We start from the raw sequence: 21253 nt of genomic DNA on the forward strand, positions 1-21253 counted from the left end.
CTTTTAGATCTAAAGAACTTAAAATTGTGGCATTATTTTATATTAATTGTATTAAAATAATGCATTTATTTGGGAAATGCATCAAGTTTCAAGAACCTAGACTAGATATACGCCAGGATGTGAGGGAAGGGGAGGGGAAGGGAAGTATGGGGGGGACAACGTGTACGCAATCTTGGAATCCTTCCTCCGGAAAGCGTCAGTTGTCGGCTTGCGTCAGTAGTTGAAACAAGTGCGCGCGTCAAACGTTTACGCACATTTCAGTGTTGGATAGTGAAATATTTGTGATATTACAATACTCAATTTGGTTAAAGTTAGATTTTTTTTATTCTTTCGTATAAATGTTGAACATAGAATATATATAATTTTAGTGACCTATATTTTGTGAAAAATGTATTCGTTCTCCTAGTGAGATCATTTTACAAGTATAAGTGGTAAGTTTGTGTTTCTTCTTTTAGTGTTAAATTGGCAGGTTTTATACTTTCTTTGGTCCGCCTTTTATAACTTAAACAATAGTAATTGTGAGATAAAATTGCGGGGGGGGGAGGGGGAGGGGGGCCCCTCTTTTCTAGTTATGTTGCCAAACCGTTCTAATTTTTGAAACTATCACCAAGTATATCTAATGCTTATAATTGAATTCTAAGAAATAGTAATTTAGAATTCGAGGATAATTTATAAAAACATATCTTATCGAATTGGAAAAAATGTCTTCAAAATAATTTTGACAAATTCATCGAAAAATTTATTCAAAAACAATTATTTGCACGTTTCATGCTAATATTTGTCAAAATTGGAAATTTATAGTTTTAGATTCTTTGAACGTACATCTTACAATTTTTTGTAATTTTCTTTGCCTTTAAATCAAAGCAGGTTTAATTTAAATTTTAGAAAATGGGCTCCTACTAAAATGTAATCTATAAAGTACTGCTAGACTGAAAGGGGTTGGGTAAAACCCCCCCGTATCCATAGATTCAGGCGATACCCCGGACGCCATGAGCCTCCATTATGCAGACACGAGCCTCCCAGATTTGCTAGGCAGACCGAGCCTCCACTATGCAGCGTGCCTCTGCTATGCAGTAAACGAGCCTCAATCATACAGCATAGATTTTTTTAAATCTTGGTTTTTCATGTGTAATGAAAATTTTTAGTAATTTAGAGCCTCCACTATGCAGACACAAGCCTCCCAGATTTGCTAGGCAGACCGAGCCCACTATGCAGACCGTGCCTCTGCTATGCAGTAAACGAGCCTCAATCATACAGCATAGATTTTTTTAAATCTTGGTTTTTCATGTGTAATGAAAATTTTTAGTAATTTGTTTTGATGTAATGGCATAAGAATTTTATTAAGGTTAGAGTTATTTATTGACTGTCAAGATTATAAACATATATGTAATTATAAAGTGGTTATAAGATTCACTGAAACTTTTAGCATTTTTTACACAGAAAGGAAGATATTTGGAGATAAGTTGCAACAATGTCGAAAAATTTGTAATACAAATCTTTTATTTAAACACAAGTTTTAAAAACCTCCTGTATTACACAGGCACATTTTGATGTATTGCGCATGCTAATCACTGCATAGCTGAGGCTCAGTCTGCCTAGCAAATCTGAGAGGCTCGTGTCTGCATAGCGGAGGCTCAGGGTGTCTGGGGGTTCCCTCCCTCACTGTATACGGGGTTAAAACTTATTCAAAGTAGATTTGAGGAATTCACATACTGACGGTTTTGGGCAAAAACGTTTAAAATAATATTTGTTTTTAAAATTATAATTTAAAAATTTACGATAAATATAATAGACGAAATCAATGTTAAATGTGTGTAAATTCCAATGAATTTTTTAATTGTTTAAAGAAACGCTCAACGTAATTTTTTTTACCTGACTAACTTAATTGGGCAATGTTCCTTTAACAAACGGCAAGTTTTTGAAAATTAACGGTAGAGTACATTAATGAACGTCAATAACTGTAGATTTTAAAAACGTTTATGATCGAACGGAAAAATGAACGAACCGTCTTGTTTCAAAATAAGGCAACTATTCTTAATTTTTTACTCAAAATTGCATGAATCTTACAGAAAATAAAAAATGGTTTATGTATTTTGATGATTTTGAATGTTATCTTCAACAGCTCATGTAGACGGCTTGCATGGTGAACAATTTCTATAATATATTCCGTTAACCCCTTTTATAAAATTAAGATATTCAACGAACGAAAACTGTAAGAAAGAACGTAAAATACTGTTTATAAATTAAAACAGGGTATTGAACGATTTTACTTACCGTTAACTAAAGGCTTGAAAAAGTCTGAACGTGCCCAGTCCTACCCATGACATTTATGCACGAAAAGTACAACGCAATGCTTCCAAAATTAATAAATTCAATTAAAATTGAAAAAACTAAATCTGCAAAAAAAGTTGCCAATATCTGTCTCGAAAATTACGGCAGGTTTATATGCGAAAAACCAGCTGTGTATCTTTTGATGAAACATTTAAAACTTATTTTTATTTTTACCATCTTCTACACCTTGTATTTTATTTATCTCAATGTTACTAAAGTTTCCTCTAAATCCTATTGAAAGTAGTTACAGGAAGGAAGGGGTAAGTGAATATCATGCATGAAACATCTGATCCATTATGATTAATCTTCCTAGATCCTCTTCTCTAGAAACCTTTTTAATATCAAAATATTCATTTTTTTCAAGATTAAAAGCTTCATTAATAATCAACGTAAACAGATTAAGATGCAAAATCAGAAAATTAAAAAATATATTAAAAACATTTTTTTTCATCATTTATTTCTTCATCATCTTAGGCCTTGCAAGGGGAAAACAGCTCTTCATGAAAACTTTTTTTCTCTTTAAAAGTTAAAAAGTTAACCAAATTAATTCAGAACTTTTAAACCAGACTAAACCCATAGTTTTTATACCAAGGGCTCCAAATTAAATTGAAGGTAAATCGGTCAAGGGGTTTATGAGTTATTATCGGACAAACAAACAAACTAAAAAAACACAGAGATTATTATTTTATATAAACTACTAGGTATCTCAAGCAAAATGTGAGGCAAATCGGTGAAGGTGTTTCTAAGTTATGATCGGACATACAAATAAACAAAAATAGATTACTACTCTATATATATAGATATTTGGAAACATTTTTTTCAGACCAAATCTTAAATTATGGAGACTTAACGTACGCACAGTTCAACTGCTTCCTGATATTTATTAATTCCTATCTCAGAACGTAAAAATCTTGTACTGTTTGATTAATAAAAAGTTTTTACCATACATTCAAAATTGCAAGAAATTTAACGTTGATGTTTGAATTTTATCCTTTCGCTAAATAATCAATCTTCATGTATTTTATAATATGTATTCATAATATGTAATGTAAGTTTGTAAAATATATGTATCAACAAATGCCAGTTTTCTAATCATAATTGTGTCAAAAATTAGTTTTTTGCCTGTGGCGCTTTTTTTCCACGAATGTGCACCCCCTTTCCAAAATCCTAGTTACGCCTGCTCCCCAGTCCCCCCCCCTGCCTGTGCCCCGTGCGTAGTTTTCATTACAGGCTATGAGAATAGGGAGTGTCACTTCCTGATGAAGATTCACATCATGGGAATATATCTTAACAGCCAAGGGNAGGGGTTGATTTTAGAACAATTCATGTCAAAAGACTGAAATCTCTAATGATTTCATATCAATACTTCTATGTATGCTAGGGTTTCCTGCGAAAGAAAAATTTCGCGAAAAATGCAAAATTTCGCAAACTTTTCGCGAAATTTTGCTTTTTTTCATAAAAACGAATTTAGCGAAAGGAAACGCAACGATGTGGAATTTCGTGAAAAAATTGCGAAAATTGCGCGAAAAAATTGCAAAAAAATTCGCCTTTTTCGCGAAATTTTGCAATAATCTGTTTCGCGAAAAAAAGCGAAAATTCGTGAAAAAACTAAAACTTTCGGAGCAACGATTATCCCTTTCGCTGGAAACCCTAGTCTCCACTTATAGTTCTTGTGATATGATTTCATTATTTTTTATTTTTATTTAACAATAAACATCTATATTTATTTGTTTAGGTTCTGGATGCGTATATCAACAATATGTTACAGAAACCTCTACGCCTGGTAAGATTATAATTTGATATTTCATTAAAAGGACTGTTGCAAGGCGTATTCCGGATTTAGTCCAGTGGGAGACTGAAAAATGAGTCTGAAGGGCAACATTTTTTTGGGTTATCCCCTTCCCTTGAACAATTTGAGGCCCCCCCCCCCTAGATTGTAGAAATAATGCGCTGTTTTTGTTTTTGTTTCCACAATAGCAATGTTCTATAAAGAAGTCGAGTCTTTGCCATAAACTCAAATTTTCTAATCCCTATATCTTTGAAACCTCATGGTGTAAACCTTTGATATTTCAATCTTGTATGTTTTGATCTAGCAGAAATTATAAGAATGAAATATAAACGGTCTACGACATTGGATTTTATAGAAATTGGGATTAGAGACTTATTACCTTTAGATTCCTTCCTGGATTTTCTTCAGAAAATTTAGAACGATTGTTTCTAAGTATCTAAATCAAAATAAAATTAATAAAATTTCGATATCTGCTTTTTCTAAAAGATTGTTATATAAATATAATAATGATTAATCAAAATACATTAATATTTATCTATAGTAATTTGTCTTAGAAAAAATTCCAAAGTTGGTGGCAAAATGCAATTAAGAATCAAAATTTGACAACAAAGTACACGTATTCGTCAAAATTAACAAGTTAAAAATCAACAACTTTCTAAAGAATTCCTACCAAACATTCTATTGAAATGTTTGTGAACATTCTTTATGAATATAACGAGTACTTAGATAGATGATTAAATATATAACGAGTACTTAGATAGATGATTAAATATTTCTTGAGAAGGGTTCGCACAAATATAAGGATTACTTTCTACTATTTTGACTGGCGCAGAAATTTTATTTATTTTGTTGAAAATTGAGCATTTTAAATTGCGGTTTCCTGTAAACGTAACTTAGACATCCTTCTCATTTTTAATCCTTAGGTAGATGGTTGAAGGGTACCATTCAATTTTGTTATATTTTGCAAACATTAATTTCGAGTTTTCAATTATAAAATATCAAAAAATGTTTTCAATATGTTTTATTTTTGCAAAAAATGTTTGTCACATGGCTGCTAAATGTATATAGATTTGCTTTTGTTTTTTTTCAATGGTGAATTCAATTGCCGAGGAACTTTAATGTTTATTTTAAGGTTTCCTTTCTATAAAACTTTTTTCAAACTGAAAAATTCAAGAAAATAGTTTCTTAAATAAATAAAATTTTAATCACATATTTTTTCCTTTTATTTGCTTTATTTGCCGCCCAAAATTTTGATTTTGGAAATTGAATCTTGTCCACAAATAAAAACATAAAAACAAATATAAAAATCTGCTAACACTGAGATGGTTATTCCTTTTTTTACGGATAAAATAAAAGTGGCGAAATTATTACAAACAGAGTTCATGACGAAAGAATAAAAAGTTATGACCTAAATGTTAAGTTTCACTTGGGACTTAAATTAAACCTTTTTTAACTTTATCAATTTATTTATTTTAATTTTTTTTCATGAAACAAATTATTTGATATATATATTTAATGCAGAATACAGATAATCATTTTTCCTATCTTCTTGTTTCCTGGCTGTCCTGTTACGCTCGTTCAATTAGCTCTATACCCCCGCCCCCCCCCCCTGGAGGGTTAATATGCAGTTTTGAGATGCTGATCAGGCAAATTGTAGTATTTCAATATCAGCTCTTGAGTTTCTGTATTTATTTTAGTTGTTTTTGATATCGGCCATCTATGCAGGTTTATTGCTGACATTGTTGTAATGAGAACTTCCCTTTGTCAGCTGCATTAAATGTATCAGTGTCTTGCAGTAATTTAGAAAGAAATTAAAAGACCTCATGGCCTTAACTGCATTCGGCTAGGTTCAAGGTGATTTAGGTGTACCCCCTAGGAAAGGAACACCCAATGAAACCAATGATGATCTCTCTCAGAAAGTTTTGATTAAGATTCCACAGCAAAGCTATCGCTTAAATATTAAACTCACTGAAGTCGACGAGTTGAATAGATAACCCCAGGAAAATCTTGCAGTCTCTCTTCTCATTTTCTATTAATTGATCACGATTATCTACAAAATGAAAAAGCGTTAGCGTATTCCCAATTTTTTTAATGTAAGAAATGAGTCTGGGATAAGTTTAATATGAACATGAATTAATTATTATCCCACACGTCAAATCTAATTAAAGGAAATAAATCTTCGCCATAAATTTTCGAATCCGTACATCTTTGCAACCTGATGGTGTACCCATTTCATATTTCAAACTTGGATTATGTGATGTAACAGAATTTAAAGTTTGAAATATCTTAGTTATTTGACATTGTGTTGCAAAGATATATGGGAATAGAAAATCAATCTGGCATGTTTTCAATTAATCTTTTTTCTGAATGGCTTTCGCAAAAAAATTTTTATATAAAACCAAATAAATTTGCCTTTAGTTTCATGAATGGACGTAAAATCTAAACTAGGGAAGTTGTTTCAATAATTTTGCAAAAGTATGACATTATCCTTTTGTCTAACTTAGAGAAGAGATTTAATTTTCACCTTGCTGAACTTTTTAAATAGAGATTAATTAGACAAAAATATACATTACTTCACAAGAAGAATGTTGCAGTCAGCTTTTGGTGGTGGCTCATAATAATAAATTAAGTAAAATGTGGCTTGGACTAAGAGTTATTGCGGTAAGGCATCCATCCCTGTACTTGCATTTCCCTTCCCTCCCTCATCTGTACTCTCAAGTGTTAATTTAATCCCGGATATATGATGAAAAGATTGAAAATGCCATGGTTGAACAATTTTCTAACAGTAAACTGGAATCAACTATATCCGCTAAACAAAACATTATACTGTCGTGTACCACATCATATTAGATCGTTCATAGCTCTTAATTGTGATTTTCGGGGTAATTCAATAGATTTAAAAAGATTGAATCATCAAAAAAATTTATAAGGCAAATTAAAAAATGTGCATGCAGAAAATATTTGGCTTTGAAGCTTGGTGATTTTATATGTATTATGTACGTTTGGGTGTTTTTCCGACTTTTCATAAAATTACCTATAACACTATTATTTTGGCAGGACGTATTATAAAGTTTTTGGACTGAAATTTTCTCTATATCTCGAAGGTTCTCGCCTTTTTAGAGTTGTTTGTCCCTCTTTAAAGCACGGGCCAAAGTTAAATTTAAAAAGGCAATTGAACCTTCTCGATAAAGAGAAAATTTATGTCCAAAAACTAACACTGCGAACCAAAATAACATTGTTATAAATAGTAAATTAACAACCTTCATGGCAACTTTTTTATATTTCTAAAAATGTAAAAAATATGAAAAAGAGTGTCTCCTAAAAATAAATTAAAAATGAAACTGAATTTCAGTTCAAAACTTCAAAGGGTGTCTTAAAAATAAGATTAATTCTTCCCAATCTTCTTCATCAATAATTTCTAAAAGTAAAAAAAAAGAAATTTCCTGCAAAACCATCAAATTAAGACAAAGAGGGAAAAATATGAATCATATCAAACAATTCCCGAAAAATTATTTAAAAAATTTGGTAGCTAGAATATCTTATGACCAACGTCTAATGAATTGTTTTGACGTAGGTTCAGTTAGTGTTTAAAGCACGTGTCTTTATCATTTCATTAAAATAAAACAATAAACCCCTTTTCTTTGGAGAAATAAACCTTAATTAATAATAGTAATAATACCACAATAAATATTAAATAATATTTTCCGTATAAAAAATGGATTTATCGTCAATTATTTTACAGCAAAAAATATTGAAAAATAAAACCTCTTTAGGGCTAACATATATGTACTGCAAGCCTACATTTGTTACATAAAACTTGCTTGGTTGACTTTACAATGAACCATGAGGACTTAGACTAACTAAGGCTAGATGTTTTTATTTTCTTCAACTTGTGTTTTAACTTTCAGTTTTCACTAAAATTGGAAAAATTAGCCTGAAAAAATATTGTAAAATAATTTTGAACAAAAATATGATAAAAATTGAATATTAACCGTATTTTTAATATTTTTAATATTTTTAAATTTAAACAAGAATGAATTGTGTGCAAATAATGAATTGCAATTCATCCAAAACCTTTGCAATCTTTTACAAGGTTGCAATAGGCATTCACCTTCGCGAAAAACTGTTATATCACGTCAAACTAAAGTAAATTGCACTTGAAATTGCACTAAATATTGCACTTGAAATTACGTTTTAAATTGCACTTGAAATTGCACTTGAAATTGCACATGAAATTGCACTAAAAATTTCACTTGAAAGTGCACTTGAAATTGCATTTAGAATTGCATTTAAAACTGCACTTGAAATTGCACTTAAAATTGCACTTAAGATTGAAACATTTTGAAAACAAACTCCCTTTTTTAACGAAATTTTAAACTTCTGATAATTTTTGTTTTCGCATAATTATTGCATAAAATCGAAATAAGAGGAGCGACGAGGTCCCAAAGCTGTCCGGTAATGTCGCAAATATTTGACCTTCTTCTTCTCTGTAGTTCAGTGTTGGCAAACACAATAATTCAGATATTATACTGCTGTACCGAGCATATACACTATACACAGCACTGTGAATTTGCTAGGCTACATTTGTTGCATACAACGTGCTGTTGTCGCTAAGGCACAAGATTCTGACGATGAACAGATAGACAAGGTATAACCCACAAATCAAAATCGATAATGCAGAAAACTCTTTATTTCCTAAAAAAAATAATGAAATGAATAATGATAAATAATTATTACAGGGTTTACAAATTTATAATGAAAAGATTCTTACGATCTATTTTTCTATTCGGGGGTTATCTGTCGAAAAGTCCGAAGACGCTTTTTATACATTAAAACTTCTGAAAAGATTAACAATTAAATGTTGATGAAAGTCACTAATTCTTTAAATAGAAATGTTTTTGTTTAACTTTGAAATGGTTCACAATTGATAAACGTTTTTACTCCGTTATCGGAGAACAAAGAAGATAAGCGGGCTGAAATTGTTTGGTTTGGATTCTTGTCTCCGAGAGGAGCATTTAAGTTGAAGACAACATTACATAAACTGGGGGGGGGGGTCTTAATGTTAATGGTTGACACGTGCTGGGTCGATTCTACACTGTGTAGCCTTACTGGACGGTACAACGGACTGCATATCATGCCAATTTTATTTATATTTTTACCACTTGAATATCATATTTTCATTTTTAAAACAGTTTTCTTCCTCTTTTTTTGGAAATATAAATGAAGATAATTAAACTAAGTAAGCACTTGTTATCATAAAACCGTGCACTGGACAATTTTTCTATTTGATGCTTGGCTGAAGTGCCCGGCGTTTCCCGTGGACTAAAGAAAAATTACGAATTAAAAAAAAAATATATTTTTTTAGCCATGTGTTCCTTCAAAAAATGTCAGATTAAGCTGAGATATAAATGTATACATGTATAAGCGAACAGCTTTAAAATATAGATTCATGTTTACTTTCTAAGAAACAATTCTTTAACGTTATATTGAGTTAAGTAATGATTACATTTTTTCTAGGTGTATTTTATCTCGATTCTCCTGACCATCACCGGCAGAGTTAATTCCATAGACATCTCTAGTTTAGATCCGTCACAGGTAGAGTTCCATAGATACAGATAGATTAGATCCTATATAGTTCCATAGACATCTCGATAGTTAAGATCCGGCGCAGGTAGAGTTCCATAGATACAGATAGATTAGATCCTATATAGTTCCATAGACATCTCGATAGTTTAGATCCGGCACAGGTAGAGTTCCATAGATACAGATAGATTAGATCCTTTACAGTTCCCTAAATATATCTAGTATAGATCCTTCATAGTTCCATAGATATAGCTAGTTTAGATCCTTCATAGTTCCATAGATATAGCTAGTTTAGATCCTTTATAGTTTCATAGATATAGCTAGTTTAGATCCTTTATAGTTCCATAGATATATCTAGTTTAGATCCTTTATAGTTCCATAAATATATCTAGTTTAGATCCTTCATAGTTCCATAAATATATCTAGTTTAGATCCTTTATAGTATCATAAATATTTCTGGCTTAGATCATTTACAGGTTTACAAGTTGAGTTTTAAAAAATCGGCATTCTAGTGTTGTGTTAAGCAATATTTTTGGCATATTTCATGTTTTATGATAAAAATTATAAAATTGCACAAGTTCTTAAAAAATGAAATTATTTAAAAATATTCAAAAATAGGTTTATACAATAATATTTTGGTGTTTAGGTTTTAAATTCGCTTGGAATAGGAGCAAATTCAAGAACAATAAATGTCGGAGGTAAGCCNCCCCCCCCCCCCAGCATGATCTAGTTATATCCGAATGAGAATTTCTGAAACATGTCATTGGTCCTGTTAAAGATCGAACAATCATACTATTGAAGATGCCGAGAGATTGGTGCGTTTTTTCTTCATTTCGTTATAGTTCAGCGGTCGTGAACATGAACGATCCATTCTGTCGTTTTTTTAATAGTGTAAAACACAAATTTATTTCTTTCGTTCTTAAAATTAGTGATAATTTTTCATCTATTTGATTCGTTTTCTCAGTTAAAGATCGTTCAGTAATATTGTTCGTTCAGTAAACTCGTTCGTGTTGTAAAATCGTTTGTTCAATAAATCGTTCTTTCAGTAAAAAATCGTTTATTCACAAGTTTGTTCGATAAAATCGTTCATTCAGAAAAAAACCTATCGTTTTAAAAAGTCGTTCGTCCAACAACCGTTTTTTCTAATTGACACCATCGTTCCGGAAAAATGTTGTTCTTACACAAAAGCGATGCTTATCTCTTGATATTATATATTATTCAAACGGCCTAACATATTACTATTCTAAAGGGTACTTTTTTAAATCTAAGAATGTATTTAAAACATTTTCAAATTATCAAATTTAAGTGGAAAACGCTTCAGTTCTTTATTGATTAGATAGAAATCCCAAAATTTAGGATTATTGACTGGAGGATTTGATAAGCTTGGATATGTACCCATATCTCAAGCTCTGCAAAGGTGCGAGGGATCTGCTCGGGGCAAAGTGGAGAATTTCATAAACAGGTAATATTTCCAGTATTATAGTGGAGAATTTCATAAACAGGCAATATTTCCAGTATTATAGTGGAGAATTTCATAAAAAGGTAATATTTCTAACAGTATAGTGAAGAATTTCATAAAAAGGTAATATTTCCAGCATTACAGTGGAGCATTTCATAAACAGGTAATATTTCCAGTATTATAGTGGAGAATTTCATAAACAGGTAATATTTCCAGCATTATAGTGGAGAATTTCATAAAAAGGTAATATTTCCAGCATTATAGTGGAGCATTTCATGAACAGGTAATATTTCCAGTATTATAGTGGAGAATTTCATAAACAGGCAATATTTCCAGTATTATAGTGGAGAATTTCATAAAAAGGTAATATTTCTAACAGTATAGTGAAGAATTTCATAAAAAGGTAATATTTCCAGCATTATAGTGGAGCATTTCATACACAGGTAATATTTCCAGTATTATAGTGGAGAATTTCATAAAAAGGTAATATTTCTAACAGTAAAGTGGAGAATTTCATAAACAGGTAATATTTCTAACAGTATAGTGGAGAATTTCATAAACAGGTAATATTTCTAACAATATAGTGGAGAATTTCATAAACAGGTAATATTTCTAATAGTATAGAGGAGAATTTCATAAACAGGTAATATAAGGTCACGTGCCCCTGTGCCCTCCTATGGCTACGGGCCTGCTATAGATTGGAAAAAAAGGACGGTACATCAAATGAATCATCTACTTCTACTGTGAATTAATGTGTCATACAAGGAAATCACAGCTTTTTTCACACTCTGGCATTTTAGGATGTTTTGCGGAACAATAATTTTTAGAAAAAGATATAGATGTTGGGAGGGAAATCTACAAAACTGTGACCAACCAATAACTATAGTCCAGGCGGGGTTAATGCGAAGTCGTCTATAGAAAAATAGGAAACATAAAAACCCTAAATGTAAAATTTATGTCTAGATATTTGAGAATGGAATTTTTCCCTTGTTAATGTCGTAAATAATATTTAATGAAAGGTCCTAATAATTTATCCAGAAATGAAGTGAATGCTGGTATTCAATTATAATAAATATTTTGTGTTTTTGGATTATTAAAGAATAGATTTAAGCTTAAATGTTATTCCACAACTTTTCATAAATAAAAATCGTAAAAAGAATTTATTAAATTATTAAAATTGAAATTTATTAAAATTATTATTAAATTTATTAAAACGTTTTTGAAAACCAATTAGAAGTTAGAACTATTGTGTTGTAATGTTTTTGTAATGTAATGTATTGTGGGCCAACCAATTAAAACAACCTACTCTGGTTAGGCGGGTCCAAATTACATAGTAAATTGTGATTTTTTTATTTGTATTATCTCGTGCTTTGTAGTTGAATAAAAATATGAAAAATATGAAATGTTTTTTCAGTGATAAATAATTGTCTTTGTAGTGAATTGGGTTGTGATTTGCTTTGTTGTTATTGGGTTGCGATTGGGTAATAATTCCCAAATGATTCGGTATTGATATGGGGGTGATTATTATTATTATTATTATTATTATAAATGATTTGGTAATTATTGGGTTGCAATTTGGTAATGATTTCTGTGATGAAACGGCAATGTTTCTGTAATGAAACAGTAATGTTTTTTAAGAAAATAGAAATGTTTTTGTAAGAAAACAGAAATGTTTTTGTAAGGAAACAGAAATGATGAAACAAAAATGTTTTTTTGTAAAGAAACCGTAATGTTTTTGTAATGAAACAGACATATTTCTGTAATGAAACAGTAATGTTTTGTAATGAAACAGTTATGTTTTGTAATGAAACAGTAATGTTTTTGTAATGGAACTGTAATGTTTTGTAATGATACAGTAATGTTTTGTAATGACACAGTAATGTTTTTTAATGAAACACTAATGTTTCTGTTATGAAACAGAAATGTTTTGTAATGAAACAGTAATGTTTTTTTAATGAAACAGTAATGTTTTGTAATGACACAGTAATGTTTTGTAATGAAACAGTAATGTTTTTGCAATGAAACAATAATGTTTCTGTTATGAAACAGTAATGTTTTGTAATGAAGCAGTAATGTTTTGTAATGACACAGTAATGTTTTGTAATGAAACAGTAATGTTTTGTAATGAAACAGTAATGTTTTTGTAATGAAACAGTAATGTTTTTGTAATGAAACAGTAATGCTTTTGTAATGAAACCGTAATGATTCGGCAAGGATTCAGTGTTGGTATAGGCATGTTAGTTGAGCTAAGAATGCAGTATTGTAGAGAAATTTGAGACCTATGAGACGTTTTTACAATGCATATTTGTTCAGCAAGAACACAAATTCAATTTACAAAATTCTCAAAATCTTCCCTCTAAAAGGAACAATCTTTGAGGATTTCATTGATTGAATTTTCGCTCTAGCTGAACAAATATGCACCGTAAAAACTTCTCATAGGTCTCAAATGCATTCTAAAATATTTCTCTACCATACTGCATTCTCTGCTTTACTACCATGTCTAACAACACACTCCCTTTAATGTTTAATAATTTGATGTTGATGTTCTAGGTTCCGAGCCCAGGGGGAGAGTTTATTTAAAGAAATATCTCAGGATCTTGAAGCAAGATGTAGAAGCTATATAGAATACGCTGGAACAGATTGTCAGGTATCAAATTAAACTAAACTGTGTCGACCATTGTGTAAATGAAGACGACTGTATCGACCATTGTGTAAATGAAGACGACTGTATCGACCATTGTGTAAATGAAGATGACTGTATCGACTATTGTGTAAATGAAGACGACTATATTGTCCATTATGTAAATGAAGACGACTATATTGTACATTACGTAAATGAAGACGACCTATTTTCCATAAGTAAATGAAGACGACTATATTGTTCATTAAGTAAATGAAGACGACTATATTGTTCATTAAGTAAATGAAGACGACTATATTGTCCATTACGTAAATGAAGACGACTATATTGTCCATTACGTAAATGAAGACGACTGTAACGACCATCTTGTTTCAGAATAGAATAGAGAGCTTAGCTTCAAGCCTGGAAAGGAGTGGAAGAGATTTGTTGACAGATGCACAAGAGCGGTACATTTTCCTAAGCAGATATTTGTAGGGATCGTAGACTTTATTTCAAGTTAATTTCCATTTAGAAAGTGAAATATACGATTCCCAGGTTTCAAAGCTTTGTCTGATCAAGTATGAAATAGATGTCCATGTTTCTCTTTCTGAGAGCTGATTATATTCAATTGTGGTTTCTTTACAAAATTGATTTGCGCATTTCTATTTAAGAAGGAAGGGAAGGAAAATTATACACTTTTCATGATATGTGTACAAATATGGCAATTTTGAATAATAATTTTCTTGTAGTGTACAAAACTAGAAATATAGGATGGGTCCCAGGAGGGAGGAGGTGCGGGGGAAGGCACAATTCAGTGAAAACTTATTTTTAAATAAAAAAATGTAAATTTCATTTAAATTAAAAAATGTCTGCAGGTGTGCTGAGGAGACAATGCAAACACTAGAACGAACAAGGAAGGAAGAAGAAGAAAGATACAGGTATACAGAAGGATCCAAAAAAACTGTGGAAAGGGAAAACGCCATTTATTGATCTTATTGTACACTGTACAATTTCAGTGTTTCATGTTTATTAGAATTGTAAATATAATTCTTCACTTTTATTTGTTACTGCACTTATCGTACTTGCCACAACCGTTGTAGCTATCATTTAACCATGCACATCGTAGCTACCATTAAAGCTTAATAACCTATTTGTTCCTAGGAACTATTTAAGCTACAACAACAGTGGCTACATTAATACTTAATAACCTATTTGTTCCTAGGAACTATTTAAGCTACAACAACAGTGGCTACAATTGAAGTTTTCTTTTAATTGTCGTCTTTGATTTTAGTGCACTGGGTAAGTTAGAGGAAGAAAGATTGCAGAAGTTTTATACTAATCTTGGGGCACAAGAAGAAGTTAAATTAAGGTATATATACTCTTCTTCTTTTTTAAAGGTGAGTAAAAAATATGTAGTAATCGTCAGTTTACATACCACCATTTAACAGAATTTGAACAAAAGGCAAAAATATTGTTTGGTACAAAGAACAAAATTTGCAAGACAAAGTATAATAAAGAGGGTTATCCACAAACAAAAAACAAGATCTAAAAGGACTCAAAGAAGGAAGTTTAAATATACATATTACAAACCAAACAAGTTTAAATGTACATGTTACAAACCAAACAAGTTTGAATATACATATTAAAAACCAAACAAGTTTAAATATACATATTAAAAACCAAACAACTTTAAATATACATATTAAAAACCACAACTTTAAATATGCATATTAAAACCAAACAACTTTAAATATACATATTAAAAACCAAACAAGTTTAAATATACATATTACAAACCGAACAAGTTTAAATATGCATGTTACAAACCAAACAAGTTTAAATATACTTATTACAAACCATACAAGTTTAAATATTCATATTACAAACCAAACAAGTTTAAATATACATGTTACAAACCAAACAAGTTTAAATGTACTTATTACAAACCATACAAGTTTAAATATTCATATTACAAACCAAGCAAGTTTAAATATACATGTTACAAACCAAACAAGTTTAAATATACATATTACAAACCAAACAACTTTAAATATGTTACAAACCAAACAAGTTTAAATATACATATTAAAAACCAAAAAAGTTTAAATATACATATTAAAAACCGAACAAGTTTAAATATGCATGTTACAAACCAAACAAGTTTAAATATACTTATTACAAACCATACAAGTTTAAATATTCATATTACAAACCAAACAAGTTTAAATATACATGTTACAAACCAAACAAGTTTAAATATACATATTACAAACCAAACAACTTTAAATATACATGTTACAAACCAAACAAGTTTAAATATACATGTTACAAACCAAACAAGTTTAAAAATTCATATTACAAACCAAAAAATATTAAATATTCATATTAAAAACCAAACAAGTTTAAGTATTCATATTACAAACCAAACAAGTTTAAATATACATGTTACAAACCAAACAAGTTTAAATATTCATATTACAAACCAAAACAATATTAAATATTCATATTACAAACCAAAACAATATTAAATCTAATTCAATGGCATAAACAGACCCTTTCTGTGTCATTTTAAACTTTGTCAAGTTTTTTTGTGAACGTTTACTACACTTCAGAAATGTGTCCTGCATTTGCGGTGTTTTCCATACTTCCACTTGTTTACAACAACCATATGAATGTTTGCCCAAAATACCATTAAATCAAAATTTTGAATCGTATTAGAAGGAATTATATGGTGCCCTGCTCAATATGCTTGGGTGACTAAGCACTAAGGTTGGACTATGTAAAAAAGTAAACTGTGTTCGTGCCACAAATTCAAGTTATGCAATTCCTATATCTTTGAAACCAGAAAGTAGAAACCTTTAGTATTTAGACTTTTTAATTAATCTAATTAATAGTTCACGGGCAGCCGTAGTACATTTGAATTTCCGAGCCGGGTCAACCTTTTCGGTCCCAGTTTGTACTGTACCTAGCTCTTTGGAAAGGACTAGCCGGTGCAACAAGGTTGACGTGGTCAGACCTTATGCTTCATATAAGTTGAATTCACTTTTACTAAAGGGGCAGATTTGCGTGAGTTTGTATTATCAAAGGTCTATGGAGTCGGGCTGCAAAGATATAGGGATATAAAAATCTAAGTTTATGTCAAAAGCTCAAATCTATTTTTGTAAATATTAATAATTCAGAAAAGAGTTTGAAGAAAGAGGAAAAAAAGTGCAAGCAGAACTCCAGGCACAGTATGAAGCGAGAGGACAAAAAGAACGAGAAAGGGTAAATATACTTTCTTATGAGAATAAAATATCTCAAAATTAACAACAAATATAACACGCTCTTATCCACATCACTTTCTCCACATAATTTAACACACCAGAGCGCTTTTAGGAAAGTATCTTTTTGGTAAATACTGTCAAAAACGCTTTTTTAAACTTTGCTATTTTGCGTAAAATTCTTTTTCAAAATTATTGATTGAAAACTTATTATCTTGGAAAATTTGTTTGTAATAAAATCATACACTTTGAGAATTTATAATTTTAAGATTTGTAATTTTATCTTTGTTACTCCAATAAAAATATTTCAAGAGAATTATAACATGTTTTGATTTAATAAATTCTGGAAGACAAAATATGTTCTAAGGTTGAAAAAATTAATATTTCGTCATTTTTAATGACATTATCATTTCTTTAAGTTTGAAGAGTGTTTTATTTTCAGATTGAACAAACCACTCGGCTCAGAGGAGAGGTCGTCATGGCAAAGTAAAAAAGAGAATTTTTAAAAATTTAGTTTAAAGAATATCAAAAATATTTGATTACATTATAAATTAGAATCAACATTCGGACACAAGTTCACAACAAGGGGTTTAACTATTTTCCATGTGATTCTATTACTCAGTTAGTTTAATTTCCTCAAACTGTAGAATGAATTGATTAAACAATTAGAGTGAAATTAATAAGTTAATTTGTTTGTCTCCATGAAAGTATTTTTGTTTAGAGTTGAAATTGAATTGAGAAAGCGAGGAGAGGTCCTCATGAGAGAAATTATGTAAGTCCAAAAAAAATACATTTTTCAATTGTAGATTTTAATCTTGTTGGCCATAAAGAGGCTCATGGTTTTTAGGAGAGAAATATATTTACAATTAAATTAGATTTTTTAAACCTTTGTTACCTCCAGGGTACTCATTGGTTTCCTAAAAAAACTTCAGCCCATTTGGTCCTTATGTTTGGTCAACTATGGCTAACATATTTACAATGAAACATATTTACAATGGAACATATTTACAATGAATTATATTGACAATTTGAAACATATTATAATTAAACATATTATAATGAAACATATTTACAATGAAACATCATTACAATGAAACATGTTTACAATGAAACATATTTACAATGAAACATATTTACAATGAAACATATTTACAATGAATTATATTGACAATTTGAAACATATTATAATTAAACATATTATAATGAAACATATTTACAATGAAACATCATTACAATGAAACATGTTTACAATGAAACATATTTACAATGAAACATATTTACAATGAAACAAATATGTTGGCTATAGTTGGCCAAACTTCTGGACCAATTTGGCTGAAATTTATTTAGGTAACCCATGGGCATCCTTGGGATAACAAAGGCTAAAAAACTCGATTTTTTTTCAAAAATCAAAACTGTTTTCTTCATCAATAATTTTTTTTTTCAAATTTCGATTTTTTTTAAAAATCCGCGGGCAACGTCCGACACTTCAGCTAGTTTATATAAAAACAAATTTTCAATGAAAATATTTGTTTTTAAAGGCAAGAATATGAGATGCGAGGGATGGAACTGAGCAATAGAACAAGAGCTGAACTAGAGGAACGAGCAGCAGTTAGAAGAAAAGAAGTGGAAGATGATTTCGCGTAAGACATTTGGGGACTATCAATGGAATTTAAAATGACCACACATTTAAAGAGTTTCATGTCCCATTGACAATGGTACTTTTTAAACAATGATGAAAATATATTTCAAGTAGATTTATTCTGTTAATTTTTCTCACTCCGCTGCGCAAATCTGCAAGTAGCGTATTTAGAGGAATCGCAAAAACTCAGTTTTACTCAGAAAAAGGTTTAAGGTAACCATTATGCAAGGTGTGCCTACAAAAGGTAGAGGGGATATGTTTTTTGTACACCTATTACTGTGACAGATTAGACTAATAAGCATTCACGGGCTATGCTAAATAGGTCTATAGTCGTACCGGCATGACATGCTACATTCCTTCGAAAGGTTTTTGACTGCCATCTAATCTCTGTACTTTCTTATCTCTGCTATATAGGTACACAAACCCTCCACCCCAACCTTCAGTATGTTGACGGTTTTTTTAAATCAAAGAAACACCGAATTAACCTTGCAAGTTTCAACCCTAAAACGGAATTTATTTTGCAAGTATTTTCGATGTTTATGAGAAAAGACAAAATAAAGATTAAAGTCTTCGATGTCTTTTTTTCCCATTTCAAATGATAATTTTAATTTTGCAGAGAACGAGGCCGAAAACTGAGAGAAGAGGGAGAAATGAAATGTACTGACATGATTAAAGAGGTAAAAAATACAAAACATCTTTCCGTTTTTATATTCTTCTTTGAAACATGTATTATAGGATTATCCGAATTATAAATATAATAAAACGGAGGTTTTTACTATTATATAATCTAGCTCAGGAGCAGGGTATTCTAAAAAAGGAAATGCTCCAGAAGTGATCATCTCTGATTTGACCGAAATTTTGCAAACAGCTTAATATAAGGGAAACAAATATTTTATTTAACGGGGACAGGGCTGGAAAATCTTAAAAAATTTAGAAGCTCGAGTAAAAATATTAACTAACGAAATTTTTCAAATTCTTGTTTTTGTTTATGAAATATTTTAGGGTAAAAAAGACAAAGAAAAATATCTAATTTCAAAAAAACCATTTTGTAAAATATAAATATATAAAACGTGGCTGGCGGACTACTTTGTTATGTTAGGATCGGCCTCAAAAAGACCAAAATATCGAAGAAAACCATTAAATCTTCAATTCTTCAATTTGTTCATGCATGGGATTTGTCTTCTGTTTGTCTTAGATATTCGTTTTTAAGGTCAAAAATGCCAGTAAAAAATATACCATGGCACGAATGTGAACGTTTTGAATCATACATCTTATTATTAAGTGTCTTGAATTTTTTATATGTAACCGGATGGATTGAATTTCCTCAAACTTGAACTGGAAGTTTAAATTTTAACATCTTGAATGTTATCTGCACCATTGTTACCCGGGAAAGATGTATCATGCTGAACTTTTAACTTAAAAGCGGAAGTGAACGATACACAAAGGAATTAAAATCTTCCAACAAACTTTACTTTTTTAATATAGCAGAATTTTATAGTTAGAACAATCATTGTGTTTTTAATATAGCAGAATTTTATAGTTATTTTATAGTTATTTTATAGTTAGAACCAGGGGCGGACATAAGGATTCTTTAGGGGGGGTAAATATTTTTAATTTGGCGCGCGGAGCGCGCCGGATTAGTTAGAACAATCATTGTGTTTTTAATATAGCAGAATTTTATAGTTAGAACAATCATTGTGTTTTTAATATAGCAGAATTTTATAGTTAGAACAATCATTGTGTTTTTAATATAGCAGAACTTTATAGTTAGATCAATCATTGTGTATTTAATATAGCAGAATTTTATAGTTAGAACAGTCATTGTGTTTTTAATATAGCAGAATTTTATAGTTAGAACAGTCATTGTGTTTTTAATATAGCAGAACTTTATAGTTAGAACAGTCATAGTGTTTTTAATATAGCAGAATTTTATAGTTAGAACAATCATTGTGTTTTTGAAACGTGTTTTCTTATACTGCATTTTGTAAAATATTGAAGCAAATATGAGATATTGTTAACGAATTTTAAACGATTGCTTCGTTCTGGGTCAAATATTCTGTTACCAGGCGGTAACATATTTGTAATTATATAAGCAAACAGGTAACTTAGAAAAAAAAACTTCAACTTAATCAAGCTGGTCAAGAAATATTTTCACATATGTTTAAAGGTTGCACTGTCTCATACAATTGTCGTTCATTGTAAAAAAAGCAAAATATAAAAGAGATATTTTTTTTCTAGGCTTGCGCAGATGTTGTTGAACTGACAGAGAGTGATGATTTTTGCTTAGGAAAGTTTTTTTTAAATTGAAGTTTGATCGAAAGTAAATTTTATCTAAAACTAAAAGACAAGTTATCAACAAATATCCAATATTTTACCCACATTTTACTCATCTTCCGATGAATAGATCATATTTAAGAAATAATTTAAAAACTTTGATTTAAAGATTTCTTCTTCTTCACTGGATCCGAGGAGGAACGAAGACGACTTCGAAGAAAAAGAAAACGTTATTGATTGATTAATTGTTAAACTTATTTATTATTTTCTAAAATGTTATTTGGAGTATAAAAATATA

General features: G+C 30.1%; 1 protein-coding gene across 1 annotated transcript; it reads left to right on the forward strand.

Moving 5' to 3' along the window:
- Window positions 1-213: 213 nt before the first annotated feature.
- LOC111710700 (trichohyalin) lies at window positions 214-21248 on the forward strand. Its single transcript, XM_023484817.1, has 16 exons — window positions 214-431; window positions 4067-4114; window positions 9638-9715; window positions 10350-10401; window positions 11060-11165; window positions 13713-13809; window positions 14179-14249; window positions 14658-14720; window positions 15074-15151; window positions 16962-17046; window positions 17485-17528; window positions 17764-17814; window positions 18581-18682; window positions 19298-19358; window positions 20920-20968; window positions 21125-21248. The coding sequence occupies exons 2-16, from the start codon at window positions 4091-4093 to the stop codon at window positions 21190-21192; spliced, it is 1029 nt and encodes a 342-aa protein (XP_023340585.1). The 5' UTR covers window positions 214-431; window positions 4067-4090; the 3' UTR covers window positions 21193-21248.
- Window positions 21249-21253: the final 5 nt, after the last annotated feature.

Source organism: Eurytemora carolleeae, unplaced genomic scaffold, assembly GCF_000591075.1.
Source record: "Eurytemora carolleeae unplaced genomic scaffold, Eaff_2.0 scaffold1090, whole genome shotgun sequence".
Taxonomy (NCBI): Eukaryota; Metazoa; Arthropoda; class Copepoda; order Calanoida; family Temoridae; genus Eurytemora; species Eurytemora carolleeae.

Coding starts and splice junctions, on each gene's coding strand:
- LOC111710700 (XM_023484817.1), top strand. CDS start 4,091: ATGTTACAGAAACCTCTACGCCTG. Junction 17,047..17,484: donor GACAAAAAGAACGAGAAAGG/GTAAATATACTT, acceptor TTTTATTTTCAG/ATTGAACAAACCACTCGGCT. Junction 20,969..21,124: donor GAGTGATGATTTTTGCTTAG/GAAAGTTTTTTT, acceptor TTTGATTTAAAG/ATTTCTTCTTCTTCACTGGA.